Source organism: Xenopus tropicalis, chromosome 8 (assembly GCF_000004195.4).
Source record: "Xenopus tropicalis strain Nigerian chromosome 8, UCB_Xtro_10.0, whole genome shotgun sequence".
Classification (NCBI taxonomy): domain Eukaryota; kingdom Metazoa; phylum Chordata; class Amphibia; order Anura; family Pipidae; genus Xenopus; species Xenopus tropicalis.
In genome coordinates, this window is record NC_030684.2 from 113,389,905 (window position 1) to 113,408,128 (window position 18,224).

The 18,224-nt window shown below is 39.3% G+C and overlaps 1 protein-coding gene across 5 annotated transcripts in view; it reads left to right on the forward strand.

Annotated features, from left to right (window-relative positions):
- Positions 1-18,224, forward strand: part of arhgap5 (Rho GTPase activating protein 5) — a 52,072-nt gene that overhangs the window by 17,886 nt on the left and 15,962 nt on the right. For 4 of the 5 annotated variants that reach the window (XM_012969113.3, XM_004917274.4, XM_012969115.3 and 1 more), the window contains 2 exons: positions 557-4,441; positions 9,276-9,420. In XM_012969113.3, coding sequence (XP_012824567.1) covers positions 734-4,441; positions 9,276-9,420 — 3,853 coding nt within the window. In that variant the 5' untranslated portion in view covers positions 557-733. Of the gene's footprint in view, positions 1-556; positions 4,442-8,197; positions 8,200-9,275; positions 9,421-18,224 lie in introns of those variants that run through there. The other variant, XM_031892127.1, reaches the window with a different exon arrangement.

Below are 18,224 nucleotides of genomic sequence, written 5' to 3' on the forward strand. Positions count from 1 at the left end.
CTTCTTATGTAACCTGTGCCTTTTCTCCTTCTTTCAATTTAAATGGCTGCCCCCGGGGCTATTGGGGTGGGGGGGGGGAGAAGAAATCTCTATAATAATTATCTAGAATAGTTGCATAGATATCTTAGTGGGTGGGGGATGGCAACTTTTTTAATAATATTGCTCTAATAGCAATTTCTCCACCCGACCATTTGGATCATGGCCAATGAAGCCACTCACAGAAGATGCATGGGTAACTGTAGCCTCTGTTGCTGAACTTTTACTTCAATTTTTAATGGTTCACGAAAATCCATTTTGGTTTGCATATGGCATGATGGTAGGCAATTTCAGTAAAAGAGAATAACTGACATATTTTTTTATTCCCTGCTAGCTTACTGAATTGCATGTTTTTCAGTTTTATATTTGGATATATATAAATATCACAGAAAGTATGGATGTTATACCAGAAGTGTATTGCATTACCTAGATATTTTCTCTTTTCCAGTAATTGTATATTTTGTTTGGTTGTTTGAAAATATTTAACTTATTAAAAATCTCTTTATCTCTGTTTTTGCAGAGCCGTGGTCTTCTGTTACAACTGAAGAGAAATTTACTTTAGCAATGGAGGAAGTTGGAAAGCTATGAATACATTTCCTTGGTCTCTGACCCACCTTTTGAAAGATGATTGGAATCCAAAAAGAATGAAAAGTATGTCCAGCTATGTAAATGCACTTAGAAGGGTGAGAGGGGAGTGATGATGGCAAAAAATAAAGAGCCCCGTCCACCATCATATACCATTAGCGTTGTTGGATTGTCTGGTACTGAGAAGGATAAAGGCAATTGTGGAGTTGGAAAGTCTTGCTTGTGCAACAGATATGTTCGTCGAAAAGCTGATGATTTTTATTCAGAGCATACCTCTGTCCTCAGCACAATTGACTTTGGAGGGCGTGTTGTCAACAATGACCATTTTTTGTACTGGGGTGACGTAACAGAAGTTGGCGAGGATGGGGTTGATTGCAAGTCCAATATAATTGAGCAAACTGAGTTCATTGATGACCAGACCTTTCTTCCTCACCGGAGTACAAATCTTCAACCTTATATAAAAAGAGCAGCAAATACAAAGCTGCAGTCGGCAGAAAAACTAATGTATATCTGCACGGATCAACTTGGCCTGGAGCAGGATTTTGAGCAGAAACAAATGCCTGAAGGAAAACTGACTGTAGATGGATTTGTGCTATGCATTGATGTTAGCCAAGGATGCAACCGAAAGTTTGACGATCAGCTGAAGTTTGTCAATAACCTTTACACACATGTAGCAAAAACAAAAAAACCCATCATTATTGCAGCAACAAAATGTGATGAATGTGTGGACCATTACCTGAGGGAAGTACAGGGATTTGCCTCTAACAAGAAAAACCTACTTGTAGTAGAAACATCAGCACGGAATAATATAAATGTTGAAACATGTTTTGCAGCACTAATTCAAATGTTGGACAAAACAAGAAGTAAACCCAAAATCATTCCTTACTTGGAAGCCTTTAAAATACATAGGCAGATTGTCATCTCTGCTTCTGATAAGTTTGATAAGCTCATTGTACAAACTGTACGGGATTACCATGCAGTATGGAAAACAGTGAGTAATAAGTTGAAAAACCATTCTGATTATGAGGATTACATCAATTTGGAAGGAACTGTAAAGGCAAAAAAAACTTTCTCAAAACACATAGACCAGCTAAAGCAAGAACATATTCGGAAAAGAAAAGAAGAATATCTTAAGACACTACCTAGAACTCTTAACACATTATTGCCGAAGCTCGAAGATATTGAAAATTTAAGTTGGGCAGAAGCTATTCAAGTTTTAGAAAAGCGGCCTGATTTTAGCTTGTGGTTTGTGATGCTGGAAACGGTTCCTTGGGATCAAACGGATCATATTGACAAAGTAACAGACAGGCGCATTCCATTTGATCTTCTTTGTACTTTAGAAGCTGAAAAAGTCTATCAAAGCCATGTTCAGCATCTTGTCTCTGAAAAGAGAAGAGTAGAAATGAAAGAGAGATTCAAAAAGACCCTTGAGACAATACCGATCATTTCACCTGGTCAGCCATGGGAAGAATTAATATGTTTTCTTCTTGATGATGAAGCCTACAAGTTTATCAGTGAGTCTGACAGAGTGGATGTTTATCGCAAACACCAGAGAGAATTAATTGAAAAAGCCAAAGAAGAATTTCAGGAGATGCTATTTGAACACTCTGAGCTTTTCTATGATTTGGATCTCAATGCAACTCCCAGCACTGATAAAATGAGTGAAATTAATGCAGTTCTTGGGGAAGAGCCAAGGTACAAAGCTCTTCAGAAACTTGCAACTGAACGAGAATCCCTTCTCCTTAAACACATAGGATTTGTTTATCATCCTACTAAAGAAACCTGTCTTAGTGGTCAGAGCTGTATGGACATTAAAGTAGAGCAAGTTCTTGCTAACAGTCTTCTGCAGTCCAATCTTGGTCGTATGAACTTATATCAAGACAGTACTAACCTTGATCGGATTAACCTGCTCATTCTTGGCAAGGATGGACTTGCCCAAGAGATGACTAATGAGATAAGGACACAATCAACAGATGATGAGTTTGCATTGGATGGAAAAATATATGAATTAGACCTGAAAACAGTAGATGCAAATTCCCCATATCTTTTAAGCCAATTACGGACCTCTGGTTTTAAACCTCATGGTTGTTTCTGTGTTTTTAGCTCAATTGAGTCACTTAATTTTATTGGAGACTGTATTGGCAAGATAAGATGTGAAGCCCAGATAAGAAGAGAAAAGGATATTGCCAGCCTTCCATTTGCATTAATTCTTGCTAACCAGCGAGACAGTACCAGCAAAAACCTGCCAATTTTGAGGCATCAAGGACAGCAGTTAGCAAATAAGCTTCAGTGCCCATTTGTAGACATACCTGCTGGCACATACCCACGTAAATTTAATGAAACTCAAATAAAGCAAGCACTAAGGGGGGTACTGGAATCTGTAAAGCACAATTCTGATATTGCTAGTCCAGCTCCAACAATCAAAGAGCTCTCAGAAGCTGACTTGAGGATTGTGATGTGTGCCATGTGTGGAGATCCATTTAGTGTGGACCTCATTCTCTCTCCTTTTCTTGAGTCCCGCACTTGTAGTGCTGCTCAGCCTGGCCAAATCAACTCTCTGATGCTTGATAAAATTATTGGTGATAAGCGGAGAAGGATACAGATAACTATACTGTCTTACCATTCCTCCATCGGGGTAAGAAAAGATGAACTAGTTCATGGATATATTTTGGTTTATTCTGCTAGGAGGAAGGCATCTATGGGAATGCTACGAGCTTTCCTTTCCGAAGTACAAGACACAATACCAGTACAACTGGTAGCTGTCACAGATAGTCAAGCAGACTTCTTTGAGAATGAGGCCATTAAAGAGTTGATGACTGAGGGGGAGCACATTGCAACTGAGATTTCAGCAAAATTCACTGCTTTATATTCTTTATCTCAGTATCACCGTCAGACTGAGGTTTTTACACCATTCTTTTGTGATGTATTAGAAAAGAAAACCTCAATTGAAAACTCTTACCTGGCAGAAAGCACTAGGGAGGCCAGCCAACAATGTGAAGATGTTTTTACTCATTCATCGCGGGGGAACTCTCCAGCATACATCTGCTATCCAGATTCCGAAGATGATACTGAAGCACCACCACCTTATAGCCCAATCGGTGATGATGTTCAGCTTTTGCCAAAATGTCCATTGGACAATGAAGGGAATGAGTATCCCATACATAGCACTCCACTTAACTGTCATGACCACGAGCGCAACCATAAAGTGCCTCCTCCGATAAAACCTAAACCTGCTGTACCCAAGCCCAGAGTAAATAGACTGGACCCAAACCTGGTAAAAACCATTGAAGCTGGTATGGGCAAAAACCCAAGAAAGCAAGCTTTGCGCACTCATTTAACACATGGAGAGGATCTCGATGCTTCAGATAACTATGCGGAACCAGCAGACACAATACACAAACCCAAAGACTTTATCAATGACACATACGCAATTCCAGATGATAGTCAAAACCATAGCAGTAGATTACGCTGGTTTTTCACCCCACAAGGAGATGAAGAGAATGGCATTCCAGACAGAGTGCCAAGGGGCCAAGTAGAAAGAAGGCCTTCAAAATATAAGTATATGTCTAAAACTCTGTTTAGTAAGAGCAAATCGTACCGCTATCGCCGGGCACATTCTGATGCTAGTGATGAGGAGGCACTTACAGGAAAAGAACGCAAAAGGAAACCAAAGCACAGACCTAGTGAGGAGGATCCATTGCTCTCCCCCACTGTAGACAGCTGGAAAGGAGGAATAGATAACCCAGCCATCACTTCTGACCAAGAACAAGAGGAAAGAAAAACAAAGAAAAAAGCCACTAAAGTTAAAGAAGACAAGAAGGTGAGTGTTTTTTTTTTCCAGTAGAGACAGTATTGCTTTAGGTTACTTTTGCCTGATCTTTGGACAGTATTGTTTTGCTTGGTGATTCAAATGCATATATGTACTTGCACAAGATCTTAAAGGAACAGTAACACTAAAAAATGAAAGAGCTTTAAAGTAATAAAAATATAATGCACTGTTGCCCTGCACTGGTAAAACTGGTGTGTTTGCTACAGTAAAACTACTATAATGTATATGATAAGCTGCTGTGTAGCCCCGGGGGCAGCCATTCAAGCTGGAAAAAAGGAGAAAAGGCACAGGTTACATAGCAGATAACAGATAAGTTCTGTAGAATACAATAGTGTTTTATCTGATATCTGCTATGTGCCTGTGCCTTTTCTCCTTTGAATGGCTGCCTCCATGGCTACATAGCAGCTTATTTATATTAATTATAGTAGTCTTTCTGAAGTAAAAACACAACTTTTACCAGTGCAGGGCAGCAGCACATTATATTTTAGTTACTTTTATACACTTTCTTTTTTTGGTGTTACTGTTCCTTTAATTGGGTAATCTCCTCCTTTTAAATTAGCCAGGTTATGTGCTGTACTTCAATGCAGTGTTAATAGTTTAAGGGCAACTACAAAGATCTCATTAGTGACCCTTGTCAAATATGTGGCAGTACTTACCTCATCCTACTTAAAGGAATATTGTCTTGGGGAAAACATGTTTTTTTTTTCTTTTTCACAAAATGCATCAGTTAATATACGTAATTTTGAAATTTCACATGGGGTAGCCATATTCTTCATTTCCCAGGGTACCACAACCATGTCACCTGTGCTCTAATAAACGTAAGGCACACTGCTGCTGAGCTGAAAGTTTGAGTTATATAACGTCTATGAAGATTCTCATTCATCCAGGTCATGATATACAGTATCTAGTAGAATTAAGTCTAAAACAACTGGACTTTTCTGAGTTTTTCTTGAAAACGTTTCACCACTCATCCGAGTGGCTTCTTCAGTTCAAATGACTGGTAGGGAATTCCCCGGTATTTAAACTCTTGATGGTAGTAGAGTCACAGACATCCAATCACAATGGTTCCATTGAACTTGTTCAGTTAGGTGTTAGCTGAAACTGACAGGTGTAAGAAGGTATGATCCAATCACAATGGTACCAAGATTCTCATTGATGAAGGTGTTAATCCTTCAAAGTACATGACTGGAAGTGTGAACTGTTGTGAAACTGCCGGGGTAAGGATGTCAACGCGCCATTGTATGTTGGTGACAAGCGGTGTCTCAGGCCCCCTCCTCTGTTCAGGGATGGTTTTTCCAGGTTGGCATAAATGGCCTCTTTCACACCTCTTTCAAACCATCTGTCCTCTCGGTCCAAAATATGCACGTTACTGTCCTCAAAAGAGTGACCTTTTTCTTTGAGGTGTAGATAGACCGCTGAGTCTTGTCCTGAGGAGTTTGCCCGCCTATGTTGGGCCATTCTCTTACAGAGAGGTTGTTTTGTCTCCCCAATGTATAAGTCTGAGCACTCTTCACTACACTGGACAGCATAGACCACATTACTTTTCATGTGCTTGGGTGTTGGGTCTTTCGGGTGCACCAGCTTCTGTCTCAGGGTGTTGCTGGGTTTGAAAAACACAGGAATGCGATGTTTGTTGAAAATTCTCCTAAGTTTTTCTGATGTTCCAGCAACATATGGAATGACTATGTTGTTTCGCCTGCTGTGTTCCTCCCTTCTGTTTGTAGGTCTGGTCTTTCTGTTGGTCTTTGATTTGGTTTTGATGAAGGCCCAGTCTGGGTACCCACAAGTTTTCAGAGCTCCTTTTAGATGTTTATATTCTTTCTCCTTGGCCTCTGCATTGGATGCCACAGTTTCAGCCCGATGATGTAGAGTCCTAATTACAACCAGTTTATGTTCCAAAGGGTGGTGGGAATCAAACAGCAAGTACTGGTCTGTGTGGGTGGGTTTCCTGTATACTTCAATATCCAGGTCCCTCCCCTCTTTGATAACTATAGCACAGTCCAAAAAAGCCAGTTTGCTGTCTTTCACATCTTCCCTTGTGAACGTGATGTTTTTGTCCACCGAGTTTATGTGTTTGGTGAAGGCTGGAACCTCGCGTTCTTTAATTTTGACCCAGGTGTCATCCACATATCTGAACCAATGACTTGGTGTTGTTCCCTTGAAGGTGTCCAGGGCTTTCTTTTCCACTTCTTCCATGTAAAGGTTCGCTACAATTGGAGACACAGGCGAACCCATGGCACAGCCATGTTTTTGTCTATGAGACAGAAGCTGGTGCACCCGAAAGACCCAACACCCAAGCACATGAAAAGTAATGTGGTCTATGCTGTCCAGTGTAGTGAAGAGTGCTCAGACTTATACATTGGGGAGACAAAACAACCTCTCTGTAAGAGAATGGCCCAACATAGGCGGGCAAACTCCTCAGGACAAGACTCAGCGGTCTATCTACACCTCAAAGAAAAAGGTCACTCTTTTGAGGACAGTAACGTGCATATTTTGGACCGAGAGGACAGATGGTTTGAAAGAGGTGTGAAAGAGGCCATTTATGCCAACCTGGAAAAACCATCCCTGAACAGAGGAGGGGGCCTGAGACACCGCTTGTCACCAACATACAATGGCGCGTTGACATCCTTACCCCGGCAGTTTCACAACAGTTCACACTTCCAGTCATGTACTTTGAAGGATTAACACCTTCATCAATGAGAATCTTGGTACCATTGTGATTGGATCATACCTTCTTACACCTGTCAGTTTCAGCTAACACCTAACTGAACAAGTTCAATGGAACCATTGTGATTGGATGTCTGTGACTCTACTACCATCAAGAGTTTAAATACCGGGGAATTCCCTACCAGTCATTTGAACTGAAGAAGCCACTCGGATGAGTGGTGAAACGTTTTCAAGAAAAACTCAGAAAAGTCCAGTTGTTTTAGACTGAGTTATATAACCCCCCTCCCAGCAGCCAATAGGGACTCCTCCAGTTACATGGGAGTAGGAGAAACAATAGGTTACCTGAAAGCAGTTCTGATGTGTAGTGCTGGCTCCTTCTGAAAAGAGCTTATACACCAATATTACAACTAAAAAAAAAAATACATTTCTTGGTTCAAGAAAAAATGTTAAATGGTGACTTATTTGCTATGTAAACAGTATAATTTTGAAATAAAAAAGTTTCCAATAAAAGTGCTTATACCAAAGTTATAGTTATTTTATGTGCTTCCATAGAAATTCCCGTAGACTCCATTTCAATCAAATAGATTTTATTGATAACCATACTTGGTCGCAACCAAAATATCATTAATCCTTATTGGTGGCAAACCGATTCTATCCAGCTTGAGTAATGTTTGAAAAATTATATAGCAGACTTACCTTATAGTGATCCAAATTACAGAGAGATCCCTTATCCCCAGTTACTATTTCATCCAGTCTCTAAAAAGATTACAGGTTCAGTTAGAACATCCTTATTAATACAAATTTATACTTACTGTAGACAAATAATTGGCAGTGTTTAAAGAAACAAGCTAACATTTGATATACTGCATGTGTCTCTGCGTGCTATTTCAGATGGTAGGTGTTTTGCAAAACATTTGTTTCCCGGCAATGGTTTCCGTTTATTACATATTGATTGATGGCTGCTGTAAATCTAGATAAGTGATAATAAAAGCCAGTTAAATGAAATCACTCACAAAGTCATTATAGTTAACCGAACTTATACACAAGTTTGCTGATGATGGTATAGGAAGTACAGTTGAGAAGTACCATGTATTTTATGTACCACTAATCAGAATTCTCTGTGAATTGTATGCCTTGTATCTCCTATTTTGCACAATAATCACATTTTTAAATATCTCCTTTTAATTATTATAGTATAAGGTGTGAGTTAATTGAAAACTACACATGACACATTTTCCCACTTAAAATTTTATGTGGCCAATAGCTTAGTGCTGTGGAATATTTTTGCTCTTTATAAATATATAATTAATGTAAGCAACATTTGACTTGTTTAGTGAGTGCACTGCAATACTTCACCTGGAACACTCAGCTGCTGGGGCAGTTCTGCATTTATTTTAATGTTCTCTTCAGTTTAATCTAATTATCTACCTTGCAAGCACCAAACATTGAGTAGCTTCAGTATTTCTGTTCAGCTCAAAATATAAACAACATAGATTCTTTTGTGATTAAACCAATGGGCGTAAAGTATGTTCAGCACAAGCACTATTTATTGAACAAGAGGGTATACTTCCCCTTTAACTACAGAAGCCGTTGGCAAATGGTAGAGAGAGGGGTTGATAACCTGGCTTCGGTATGCAGTTATATCTTTTCTGCGGTGATTATAATTCTGCAGCTGCTAGAGACAATATGCTTGATTGAAATCTATTCTGACATCATTTTATATCATTTCAGAAAAATGCTGTTTCTTTTCACTTTTTCTTTTCTATATTTTGAGAAAAATGCTGTGTTCTGTCACTCAGTGTGACGGGAGTGATTTGGCTGAGCATGGAATAATCGTGCTTTTGTAAATTAAACTTTACCAGCCCTCCTTGCTTTCTAAAAACTGCTAATATCGTGACATATAAAAAAAAAATATACAAAAGTAGAAGAACTTGCTTATTTACTGAGCCCAATAACTGTTCAAATTACGTGCTAGCAAATGTAATCAAAGAACTGATTTATGATATACAACCAAATATATGATTATAATGTGTGCGTGTGTGTGTATATATATATATATATATATATATATATATATATATATATATATATATATATATATATATATATATATATATTATTTTATTTTATAACGCAAAAGCTAAAAATTCTGTTTTAGAAAAAAAAAACGAAGCAACTAAATCCACCAACACGAAGGAACTGGGAGAGCAACTACTTTGGCAAGCCGCTGCATGAGCTTGTGAGCCCTGAGAAGCCCATTCCAGTTTTTGTAAAGAAATGTGTGGAATACATTGAGGAGACAGGTAGGAGCAAAAACTCATTTGAATGGTTTGTGCTTAATCATTAATCCTTGCATTTGTTTCTTTATACCCCTAAGCTGGCTGTACACATAGCAAAGCCCACTATGGAAAATGGGGGCTGTAGGAATTTAGGCATGTTTAAAAATTGAATCTGCCATGATAAACTAAAAAATAAAAGGGATGTTCTCATCTCTGGTGTTTCAGTCTGGCTGATTAGTAATCACAGGGCAGACTATAAACTGTTACAATTTGCTATATTAATTAATACATTTTTCAGCTGCATCTGTGGGAATGTTAGAAACTATTGTATCAGTTCTAACAGTTGCCTTAGGGCAGGGGTGTCAAACTCAATTACATAAAGGGGGCCGAAATCTAAAACACAGGCTAAGTCGCAGGCTGAATTTTTTAAGATACTTAGTAAAAGAGAACCTGGAATGGCACAGTCACTGCATAGTCTGCACAGTCAGGCACAGTCACAACGCCACTGGGACTGGAGCGGAGTAGTCGGGCAATTGGTCGCGCTGCACAGTCAGGCACAATCACAGAGCCACTGGGACTGGAGCAAAGCAGTCAGGCAATTGGTCAGCTGAATGATCAGGCACAGTCACCACAGGCCTCATAAAACAGCCAGGGGGCTGGATTTGGTCCACAGGGCTTGTGTTTGACACGTGCCTTAGGGTAAGGTCACTTCGATTTTTCAAAGTTGCGGGAAGTTGCTGCAGGAGGAAACTGCACAATTTCAGAAGACGATGTGATGGGAGAAAGGGATTTAATCTCCCAGTGGGCCCTCAGCCTAAGAGCAGGGCTGTCCAACTGCCGTCCCACTGGATGCAAATGATTTTTATTTCTGCCGGTTTTCTTAAGGGCTTGATATGCTGTATAGCATCAATATTTAATATGATTAGGCCCACTCAATGTTTAACCCTGGTTTATGAATACGTACCCTCCTTTGTTTCTTTTTCATTTTCCAGTTTGAGCATGAGTGAATATTAAAATGTTAATTAAATGGATTGATTGGAAAATATAAAGGCAAACAGGCTGATATTGCACATTTAAATTACCTCCCATGTGCTTCACACAAGTTTTAAAAGAAATAAAGGCGTTGAAGAGCTGTTAGTGCTGTGTTAAGTATCTGATAGGCAACACAAGCTGTGTGATCTGAGCCCAGCCACACGCAGCTCCAAACAAGCAGGAGAGGAAGCAGATGCTGCCACAATCTCCCAGCTTAAATAAACAGAAGGTTCAATCACAACAGATATTCACAGGGCTGCCGGTTTAGTCTATTTGTGATATATTTAACTGGTGCTGAAAAGGTTTGTGAGCAGGCTTCTGGCTATTAAAAAAGAGCATTACCTGAACCTGCATAATATTTCAGGTGGTGACATTTTCTGTCCCCCTTAAATAGGAATTTGGTTTTTTTTAACCAAATTTAAGAGTGTAGACAGCAATAGGATCCTTCATTTGAAATCATTGGAACATGGGACTTACCAGATAAGAGAGAGTCTATGAGTTTGGAGTGCTATGCTAAAATCTAGGTTAGATTATTGCCAAAGTGAGATTGCAAGTTTATTTCCCTCAAACCACTGCCCAATAAAGCAGCATGTTGCAGGCTCCATTGTACCCCATGTTTCTGAGTCTTCCAATAATGGATCTAAAATATTTACATAAGAGTTTTTTTTATAGATCAGTCTTCAGAAATAACCTGACAGCAGAAGACATTGAACAGCTATAAAGGCATATTTTGAATCTTGATTAAAAGTTCACATGCATAAATACTAGCGATTAACCGAATGATCTAATAATCTAATGCTACTCATTCTCCCAGACTCCTAGCTGTTTGCCTTCCCTAACATCTGTCCTCCCATGCATAATAAATATAAGACAGATTACTTTTGCAGAGGGGCATAATCTTTTTATTTATTGAGGGGAAATTTTTATAGGATTGGACTAGTGACATACAGACAAGCCTGGATTGGGTAATAAGAGTAATATGTATGAGGCTTGCAATCTAAGGGACAATGGTATAGGTGAGGCAGAAGGCCACTAAGTGTTTAACATGCAGGATGCAAAGCCTAAACACACTTAAATAGCCAGGTCATTTTTAGGACCTGATCCATGTGCTGACTTGGGTATTCAACCAACATGCACCATGGAGACAACAAATGGAGCCCAGTGCTAATCCCTGAACCTGCTTTATTCTGAAGTAAGTAAAGATGTTCTTACTGTGTGGCAGCAACTAATTGTAAAATGAATGATAGGTGTGTAGTTGTAATGGCGTTTTAGTTTCTTCAGATCACAACACCTTTGAGTAGTAGCTTTCTTCTTCACATTGTCACACAAGCCAGTATGGTATATTGCTTAGAATATTGTCACACAGGCATTTGGAAACAACCTATAGCATTCTAGACTGGTTAAATAAAGCAGGATGGTTGACACTGTAGAACTTAGAGACTTTTTCAGAAATTGTAGTGCAGGTATGGGATCCGTTATCCTGTAACCTGTTATCCAGAAAGTTTCAAATTACAATAAGGCCAATTCTAATTTTTTTAAAAATGATTTTCTTTTTCTCTGTTTTATTGAAATAATAACATGTACAGGTATTGGCCCCCTTATCTGGAAACCCGTTATCCAGAAAGCTCCGAATTATGGAAAGCCCGTCTCCCATAGACTCCATTTTAATCAAATAATTCCGAATTTTAAAACTGATTTCCTTTTTCTATGTAGAAATAAAACATTACCTTGTAACTGATCCCAACTAAGATATAAATAATCCTTATTGGATGCAAAACAATCCTATTGGGTTTAATTAATGTTTTATTGAATTTTTAGTAGACTTAAGTTATTGAGATCCAAATTACAGAAAGACCCCTTATCCGGAACACTGTTGGTCCCGAGCATTCTGGATAATAGGTCCTATACCTGTACTTGGTTTCAGCTAATGCATAATGAATCCTTATTGGGTTTAATTAATGTTTAAATGATTTTTCAGGAGACTTTAGGTATTGAGATCTAAATTATGGAAAGATCCCTTATCTGGAAAACCCTAGTTCCTGAGCATTTTGGATAACAGATCCAATATCTGTACTTTACTGTGTGCCATATAATTTTACAAACAAGTATATCACCACAAGGATTTTGTCCCCATAGCAAGAGGCTGAAACATATTTAATAATAATCCTTTTAGCTCAATAACAATTTGAGGTGCTGCAGGTTTTTTTTTTTTTTTTTTTTTTTTTTTTAGATCATTGATTTTTTTCAGGCCTACTGTCTTACTTTTGCCTGTAGCATTTATAGTCTCTTATTGCTGTGTTTATTTGTCCTGTTGCTCTCACTTATCTCTTTCTGCTTGTTCCACACATTAACATCATAAGCAGACAACCAGAAAGAATAGAGAGAGGCTTCAAAAGAGTAGCTAAGTGGTGGTGAGACCATGATGAGTATATTCAGGCAATGTAAATGAAGGCAGTGCCACTGACTAAAGTAACACAAATATTATGTTGGGTGCGTCTGTCTGCTGTCAAACCTGAGTGAAACTCCGACCATTACAGAGGCCACCCACTCACATAAATAAGCACACAATGCGGGTAAAGGGTTCAATAAAGATCAGTATGTTTAATAATCTTTGTAAGGCTGATTTAGGAACACAAGGTGCAGCACTAGCCACAAACATTAGCACACAATTGTGCCAGCCAAAGAACAATTACCGTATATACTCGAGTATAAGCCGATCCGAGTATAAGCCGAGGTACCTAATTTTGCCTAAGAAAACTGGAAAAACTTATTGACTCGAGTATAAGCCTAGGGGAAATGCAGCCTCTACTGCTAAGTTTCAATAATCAAATTATTTAATAAAAGGATACTCATAAGTGCTTACATGACTACCATATTAATAAACACAAGGTATGGGCTGGAAAATGAGGTGCTTTAGATTAGACAAATGTAATAACACAAGAGATTTTCCATCTGGGGAGTAGGAGGCACAAGAACAACTGATTCTATGGAGACCATAAGGGGTTATTTACAAATGCAGTCGCATGTGCAGTCACACTAAAATGGACACAAATATTGGGTGTATATTAAAGTTACTTGAATATATACTCCTTGCACTTCTCTTAAGTGCCATTGCATCCATCCTGCCTCTTCTGATGAGTTGTGCCCAAGCATGTCTATTTACACCGGTGAACCCCCAAGTTACCATCACCCTAAATGGTAACTCTAGGGCTGCCACTGCAAGTTGTGTCAAAAAGCAGTCTTGCACCAATAGAATTAACTCCCTTTTAGAGATGTGCATTGGAAGTAATGGAAGCCCAACTGTAAGTATGTTAGCCATAACTTGGCACCCAATTTGTGAGCACAAACTGTGTTCATTTTGAGGCATCAGGCACACCTCTCTCTTCACTCCTTAAAATTGTGCTTTTCACACTGAACTGCATTTGTAAATGACGTTTTAAATTACCTTTTATTTCTATAAAGAGGAGGCAAAGGTCTTTCTGTCACATCATCCTTATTACTAGAGCTCTTCCACTTCCATCTCCCTGACACGCTGGACTCCATGTGCGCCGAAAGTTGGAGCGGTGCGTAACCATGGAAACCGTACGTTCTATGCATACGGTCTATGCAATCAGTGTTACACTGCTGAAAGCAGGCGCGCGTCCTCCACAGCGGCAAACGACGAGCGAGCGAGCGCACGTCAAGGAGCGCAGAACGTAAACTACCGTATATACCCGAGTATAAGTCGAGGGTGCCTTTTTCAGCACATTATTGGTACTCAAAATCTCGGCTTATACTCGAGTATATACGGTAAATAATGTGCCCAAAAATGTTGCTTGTGCCTGTTGTTTGGCATGAGGGAGCCTGGCGCTGTATATATGCCTTGCGCAAGAACTAATTCGCTTTGCTTCTGAAGGTGTCTTCTTGTGCCGTGCCAAAATGCAAGTGACTTTATTACTGTAATACAGCTATTGCCAGATTTACCTAGAGTGCCCATATTGATGCAATTGCATCCCATACGAGTTGCTGGGGCACAGTGTGCAGCATTTTACCCAGCGTAACTGAGTCAGTTGATATAGTGATATAGCTTTTGGCACACAATGCTGCTTTAGTAAATGATCCTCAAAATGGCTTAACCTCCAAATTACCAACAGATGATAATGTTCATTTTAACTGTCTCTTGCCAATCATATACAACTTCTGACCAAAATGTTCTTGCAAAATGTCTCTGTACTTTTGTACCATCCTGGTACACAGTTTTTCATTGGTCATGGTAATGGACAGAAGATCCATATCCTAATTTAGGTTTTGTCCAGAGACTCCAGACTTGGCTACTCCGTTCTCCTTTTTTATGCCAGAACAGTACTGTTCAAATTTATACATAGAGGAGGCCAAGTATTTCTCATACGGAGGGCCAGGTTTTATTCAAATGATGTCCTACAAAGATCCCGTAGGCCTCCAGTTGGAGAGCCCTGTCTGAATCAAAGGCAACACGCATTAATATGCGAATCATCTTATAGAAACCACATTTCTGTTTTTGGATGGTTTGTAAAAGCATATAGTCAAAGGTGTTTATTTTCTCTTGGCCCCTGTTCTGTAACACACTATGTTTATCATCTTTTGGTTCTGATACTGGGGTCACGGAGGCAGGTTTGTCAGTTTTGTAGCCCAATCTCCTGTCTGTTCTTATATAAAGAAGCTTTGGAAATAGCTGCCAACCTCCCCACTCATCTCTGGCAGTTGCCTTCGTTATTTTTCCTTTGATGTTATGAGCTGTAGTTATAGCAACCATAGGGATATCAGAACTTGGATGACCGCCGGTAAGGATGTTGCTGAAAATCTATTATTTTAGTTTGGGTTTTAGCAGCTGATTATTCTTATCTAACATATTTCCCCTGTTACAACTAAACACCCAATGTTTTGAGTCAAGCATTTAACTCTTTTACTGCCAAGCACGTATGGCATACGTGCTGGCAGTAAAAGGGCTTAAACGCCAACGACGTGTCTCATACGTCGTTGGCGTTTAAGCGCTGCCCTCTGCAGCGGCGGCATGTGCCGCCGCTGCAGAGGGCTTCTAACAATGACAGCCCCCCTGGGCAATGTGCCAGGGGGGCTGTCATCAGGGTCCTGCGAGCCGATCGCTCGCAGGACCCTCCAGGAAGCAGCAGATGCGATCGCATCGCATCTGCTGCTTCCTGCTTCCTCCCTCTCCCCCAGCGCCGGCCCAAATGAGGAAGGAGGCGATCGGTCTTCAGGAACAGGTAAGGACTTTTTTTTTTTATTGCATTTACACACTTTTACACACTTATACACACATTTACATACATTTATACACACTTACATACATTTACACACACTTACAGCACACATTTTAGCATTTTTTTATTTTATTTTTTTTTTTTTTTTTTTTTCATTTTTCACACTTTTATACACTTATTTACACTCATATACACACTTACACACTATCACACAACTTTTACACATGTACACACATGTATACACAAACACTTTGGTTTTTTTTTGTTTTGCTTTTTTTTTTTTTTTTTTCTTCATTTTACCACTTTGTTTTTATTTTCTTTTACCTAAAAACTGTTTATTTTGACAGCGTAACTATTGGATCAGATATTCTGGCCACTAATTACACTGTCATGTAACTTATTTTGTTGTTTCACTGATTTGCACAATTTTTGTGGTTTTATCACATTTTATCCCTATATAAGTGTTCCTGATCTGTTTTTAGCGTAGCTTTGCCAGGTGTAACTTTGGTGTACAAAAATAACTTTACCTATTTTGAATTCATCAGAATGTGTACTTTCCAAAAATATATGGTTTTCTGGGGGTCACTGTATAGTTAGGGGGGGGTTACTGCACATAATACGCTGACAGGGGGCTCTGTGTGCAAAAGCTGAGCTGGCAGGCGAGAAATCCTTATGCGCTATTTTCATTTAGGGTTCAGTACATACCGCAGACTTTGGTATATCTATGCATATTGGGCATCAAACTGTTCAGTAGGCCTCTGGTGTTCCTATTTGGGGTGACTTGCCTTTGTACGCAAGAAATTGTGTGAGATAAATGCGGCAAATTGCAACATTTTTAGGCGATTTTCTGAAATGTCATAAAAACCGATAACTTTAGGAAAGCTTTGCGGCTTGGTACTTTGGTGTAGAAAGGACTCTTTACCTTTGTTGGATTTGTCAGAATGTGTACTTTCCAAAAATATATGGTTTTGTGGGGGTCTCTGTATAGTTAGGGGAAGTTTTGGCACATAATACACTGACAGGGGGCTCTGTGTGCAAAAGCTGAGCTGGCAGGCGAGAAATCCTTATGCGCTATTTTCATTTAGGGTTCAGTACATACTGCAGACTTTGGTATATCTATGCATATTGGGCATCAAACTGTTCAGTAGACCTCTGGTTTTCCTATTTGGGGTGACTTGCCTTTGTACGCAAGAAATTGTGTGAGATAAATGCGACGAATTGCAACATTTTTAGGCGATTTTCTGAAATGTCATAAAAACCAATAACTTTAGGAAAGCTCTGCAGATTGGTACTTTGGTGTAGAAAGGACTCTTTACCCTTGTTGGATTTGTCAGAATGTGTACTTTCCAAAAATATATGGTTTTGTGGGGGATCTGTATAGTTAGGGGAAGTTTTGGCACATAATACACTGACAGGGGGCTCTGTGTGCAAAAGCTGAGCTGGCAGGCGAGAAATCCTTATGCGCTATTTTCATTTAGGGTTCAGTACATACCGCAGACTTTGGTATATCTATGCATATTGGGCATCAAACTGTTCAGTAGGCCTCTGGTGTTCCTATTTGGGGTGACTTGCCTTTGTACGCAAGAAATTGTGTGAGATAAATGCGACAAATTGCAACATTTTTAGGCGATTTTCTGAAATGTCATAAAAACCAATAACTTTAGGAAAGCTCTGCAGATTGGTACTTTGGTGTAGAAAGGACCCTTTACCCTTGTTGGATTTGTCAGAATGTGTACTTTCCAAAAATATATGGTTTTGTGGGGGATCTGTATAGTTAGGGGAAGTTTTGGCACATAATACACTGACAGGGGGCTCTGTGTGCAAAAGCTGAGCTGGCAGGCGAGAAATCCTTATGCGCTATTTTCATTTAGGGTTCAGTACATACCGCAGACTTTGGTATATCTATGCATATTGGGCATCAAACTGTTCAGTAGACCTCTGGTGTTCCTTTTTGGGGTGATTTGTCTTTATCTGATCTTTATCAAGAAATTGTGAGAGATAAATGCGGCAAATTGCAACATTTTTATGCAATTTTCGAAAATGTCATATAAATCTGCAAACTTAGGAAAGCTTTACAGCTTGGTACTTTGTAGCAATAAGAAATATTTACCCATTATAGATTCGGGGGGATGTGTATTTTCCAAAAATATATGGCTTTCTGGGGTGAATGTACTTTTTTTGTAGCATTATCCCACATAAAGGATGTAAATGTGTTGATTTTGCAGGAGCTGAAATGATAGATCATATGGGGGTATGTTCCCATTGGGGCCCCTACATGCCACATACTTAGGTAAACCTATACATATTGGGCATCAAACTGTTCAGTGGACCCCTGGCGTTCAAATTTAGGGTGTTTTATCTTGGTACCTAACACTATGTGGGAGATAAGATGCTGCAAAGTGGAAGCTTTGAGGGGATTTTTGGAAATGTTATCAAAATTGCTAACTTTAGAAAAGCTGTGCGGCTTGGTACTTTGGAGTAGAAAGACATGGGTACCCATTTTAGATTCGGGGGAATGTGTACTTTCCAAAAATATATGACTTTCTGGGGTGAGCGTAC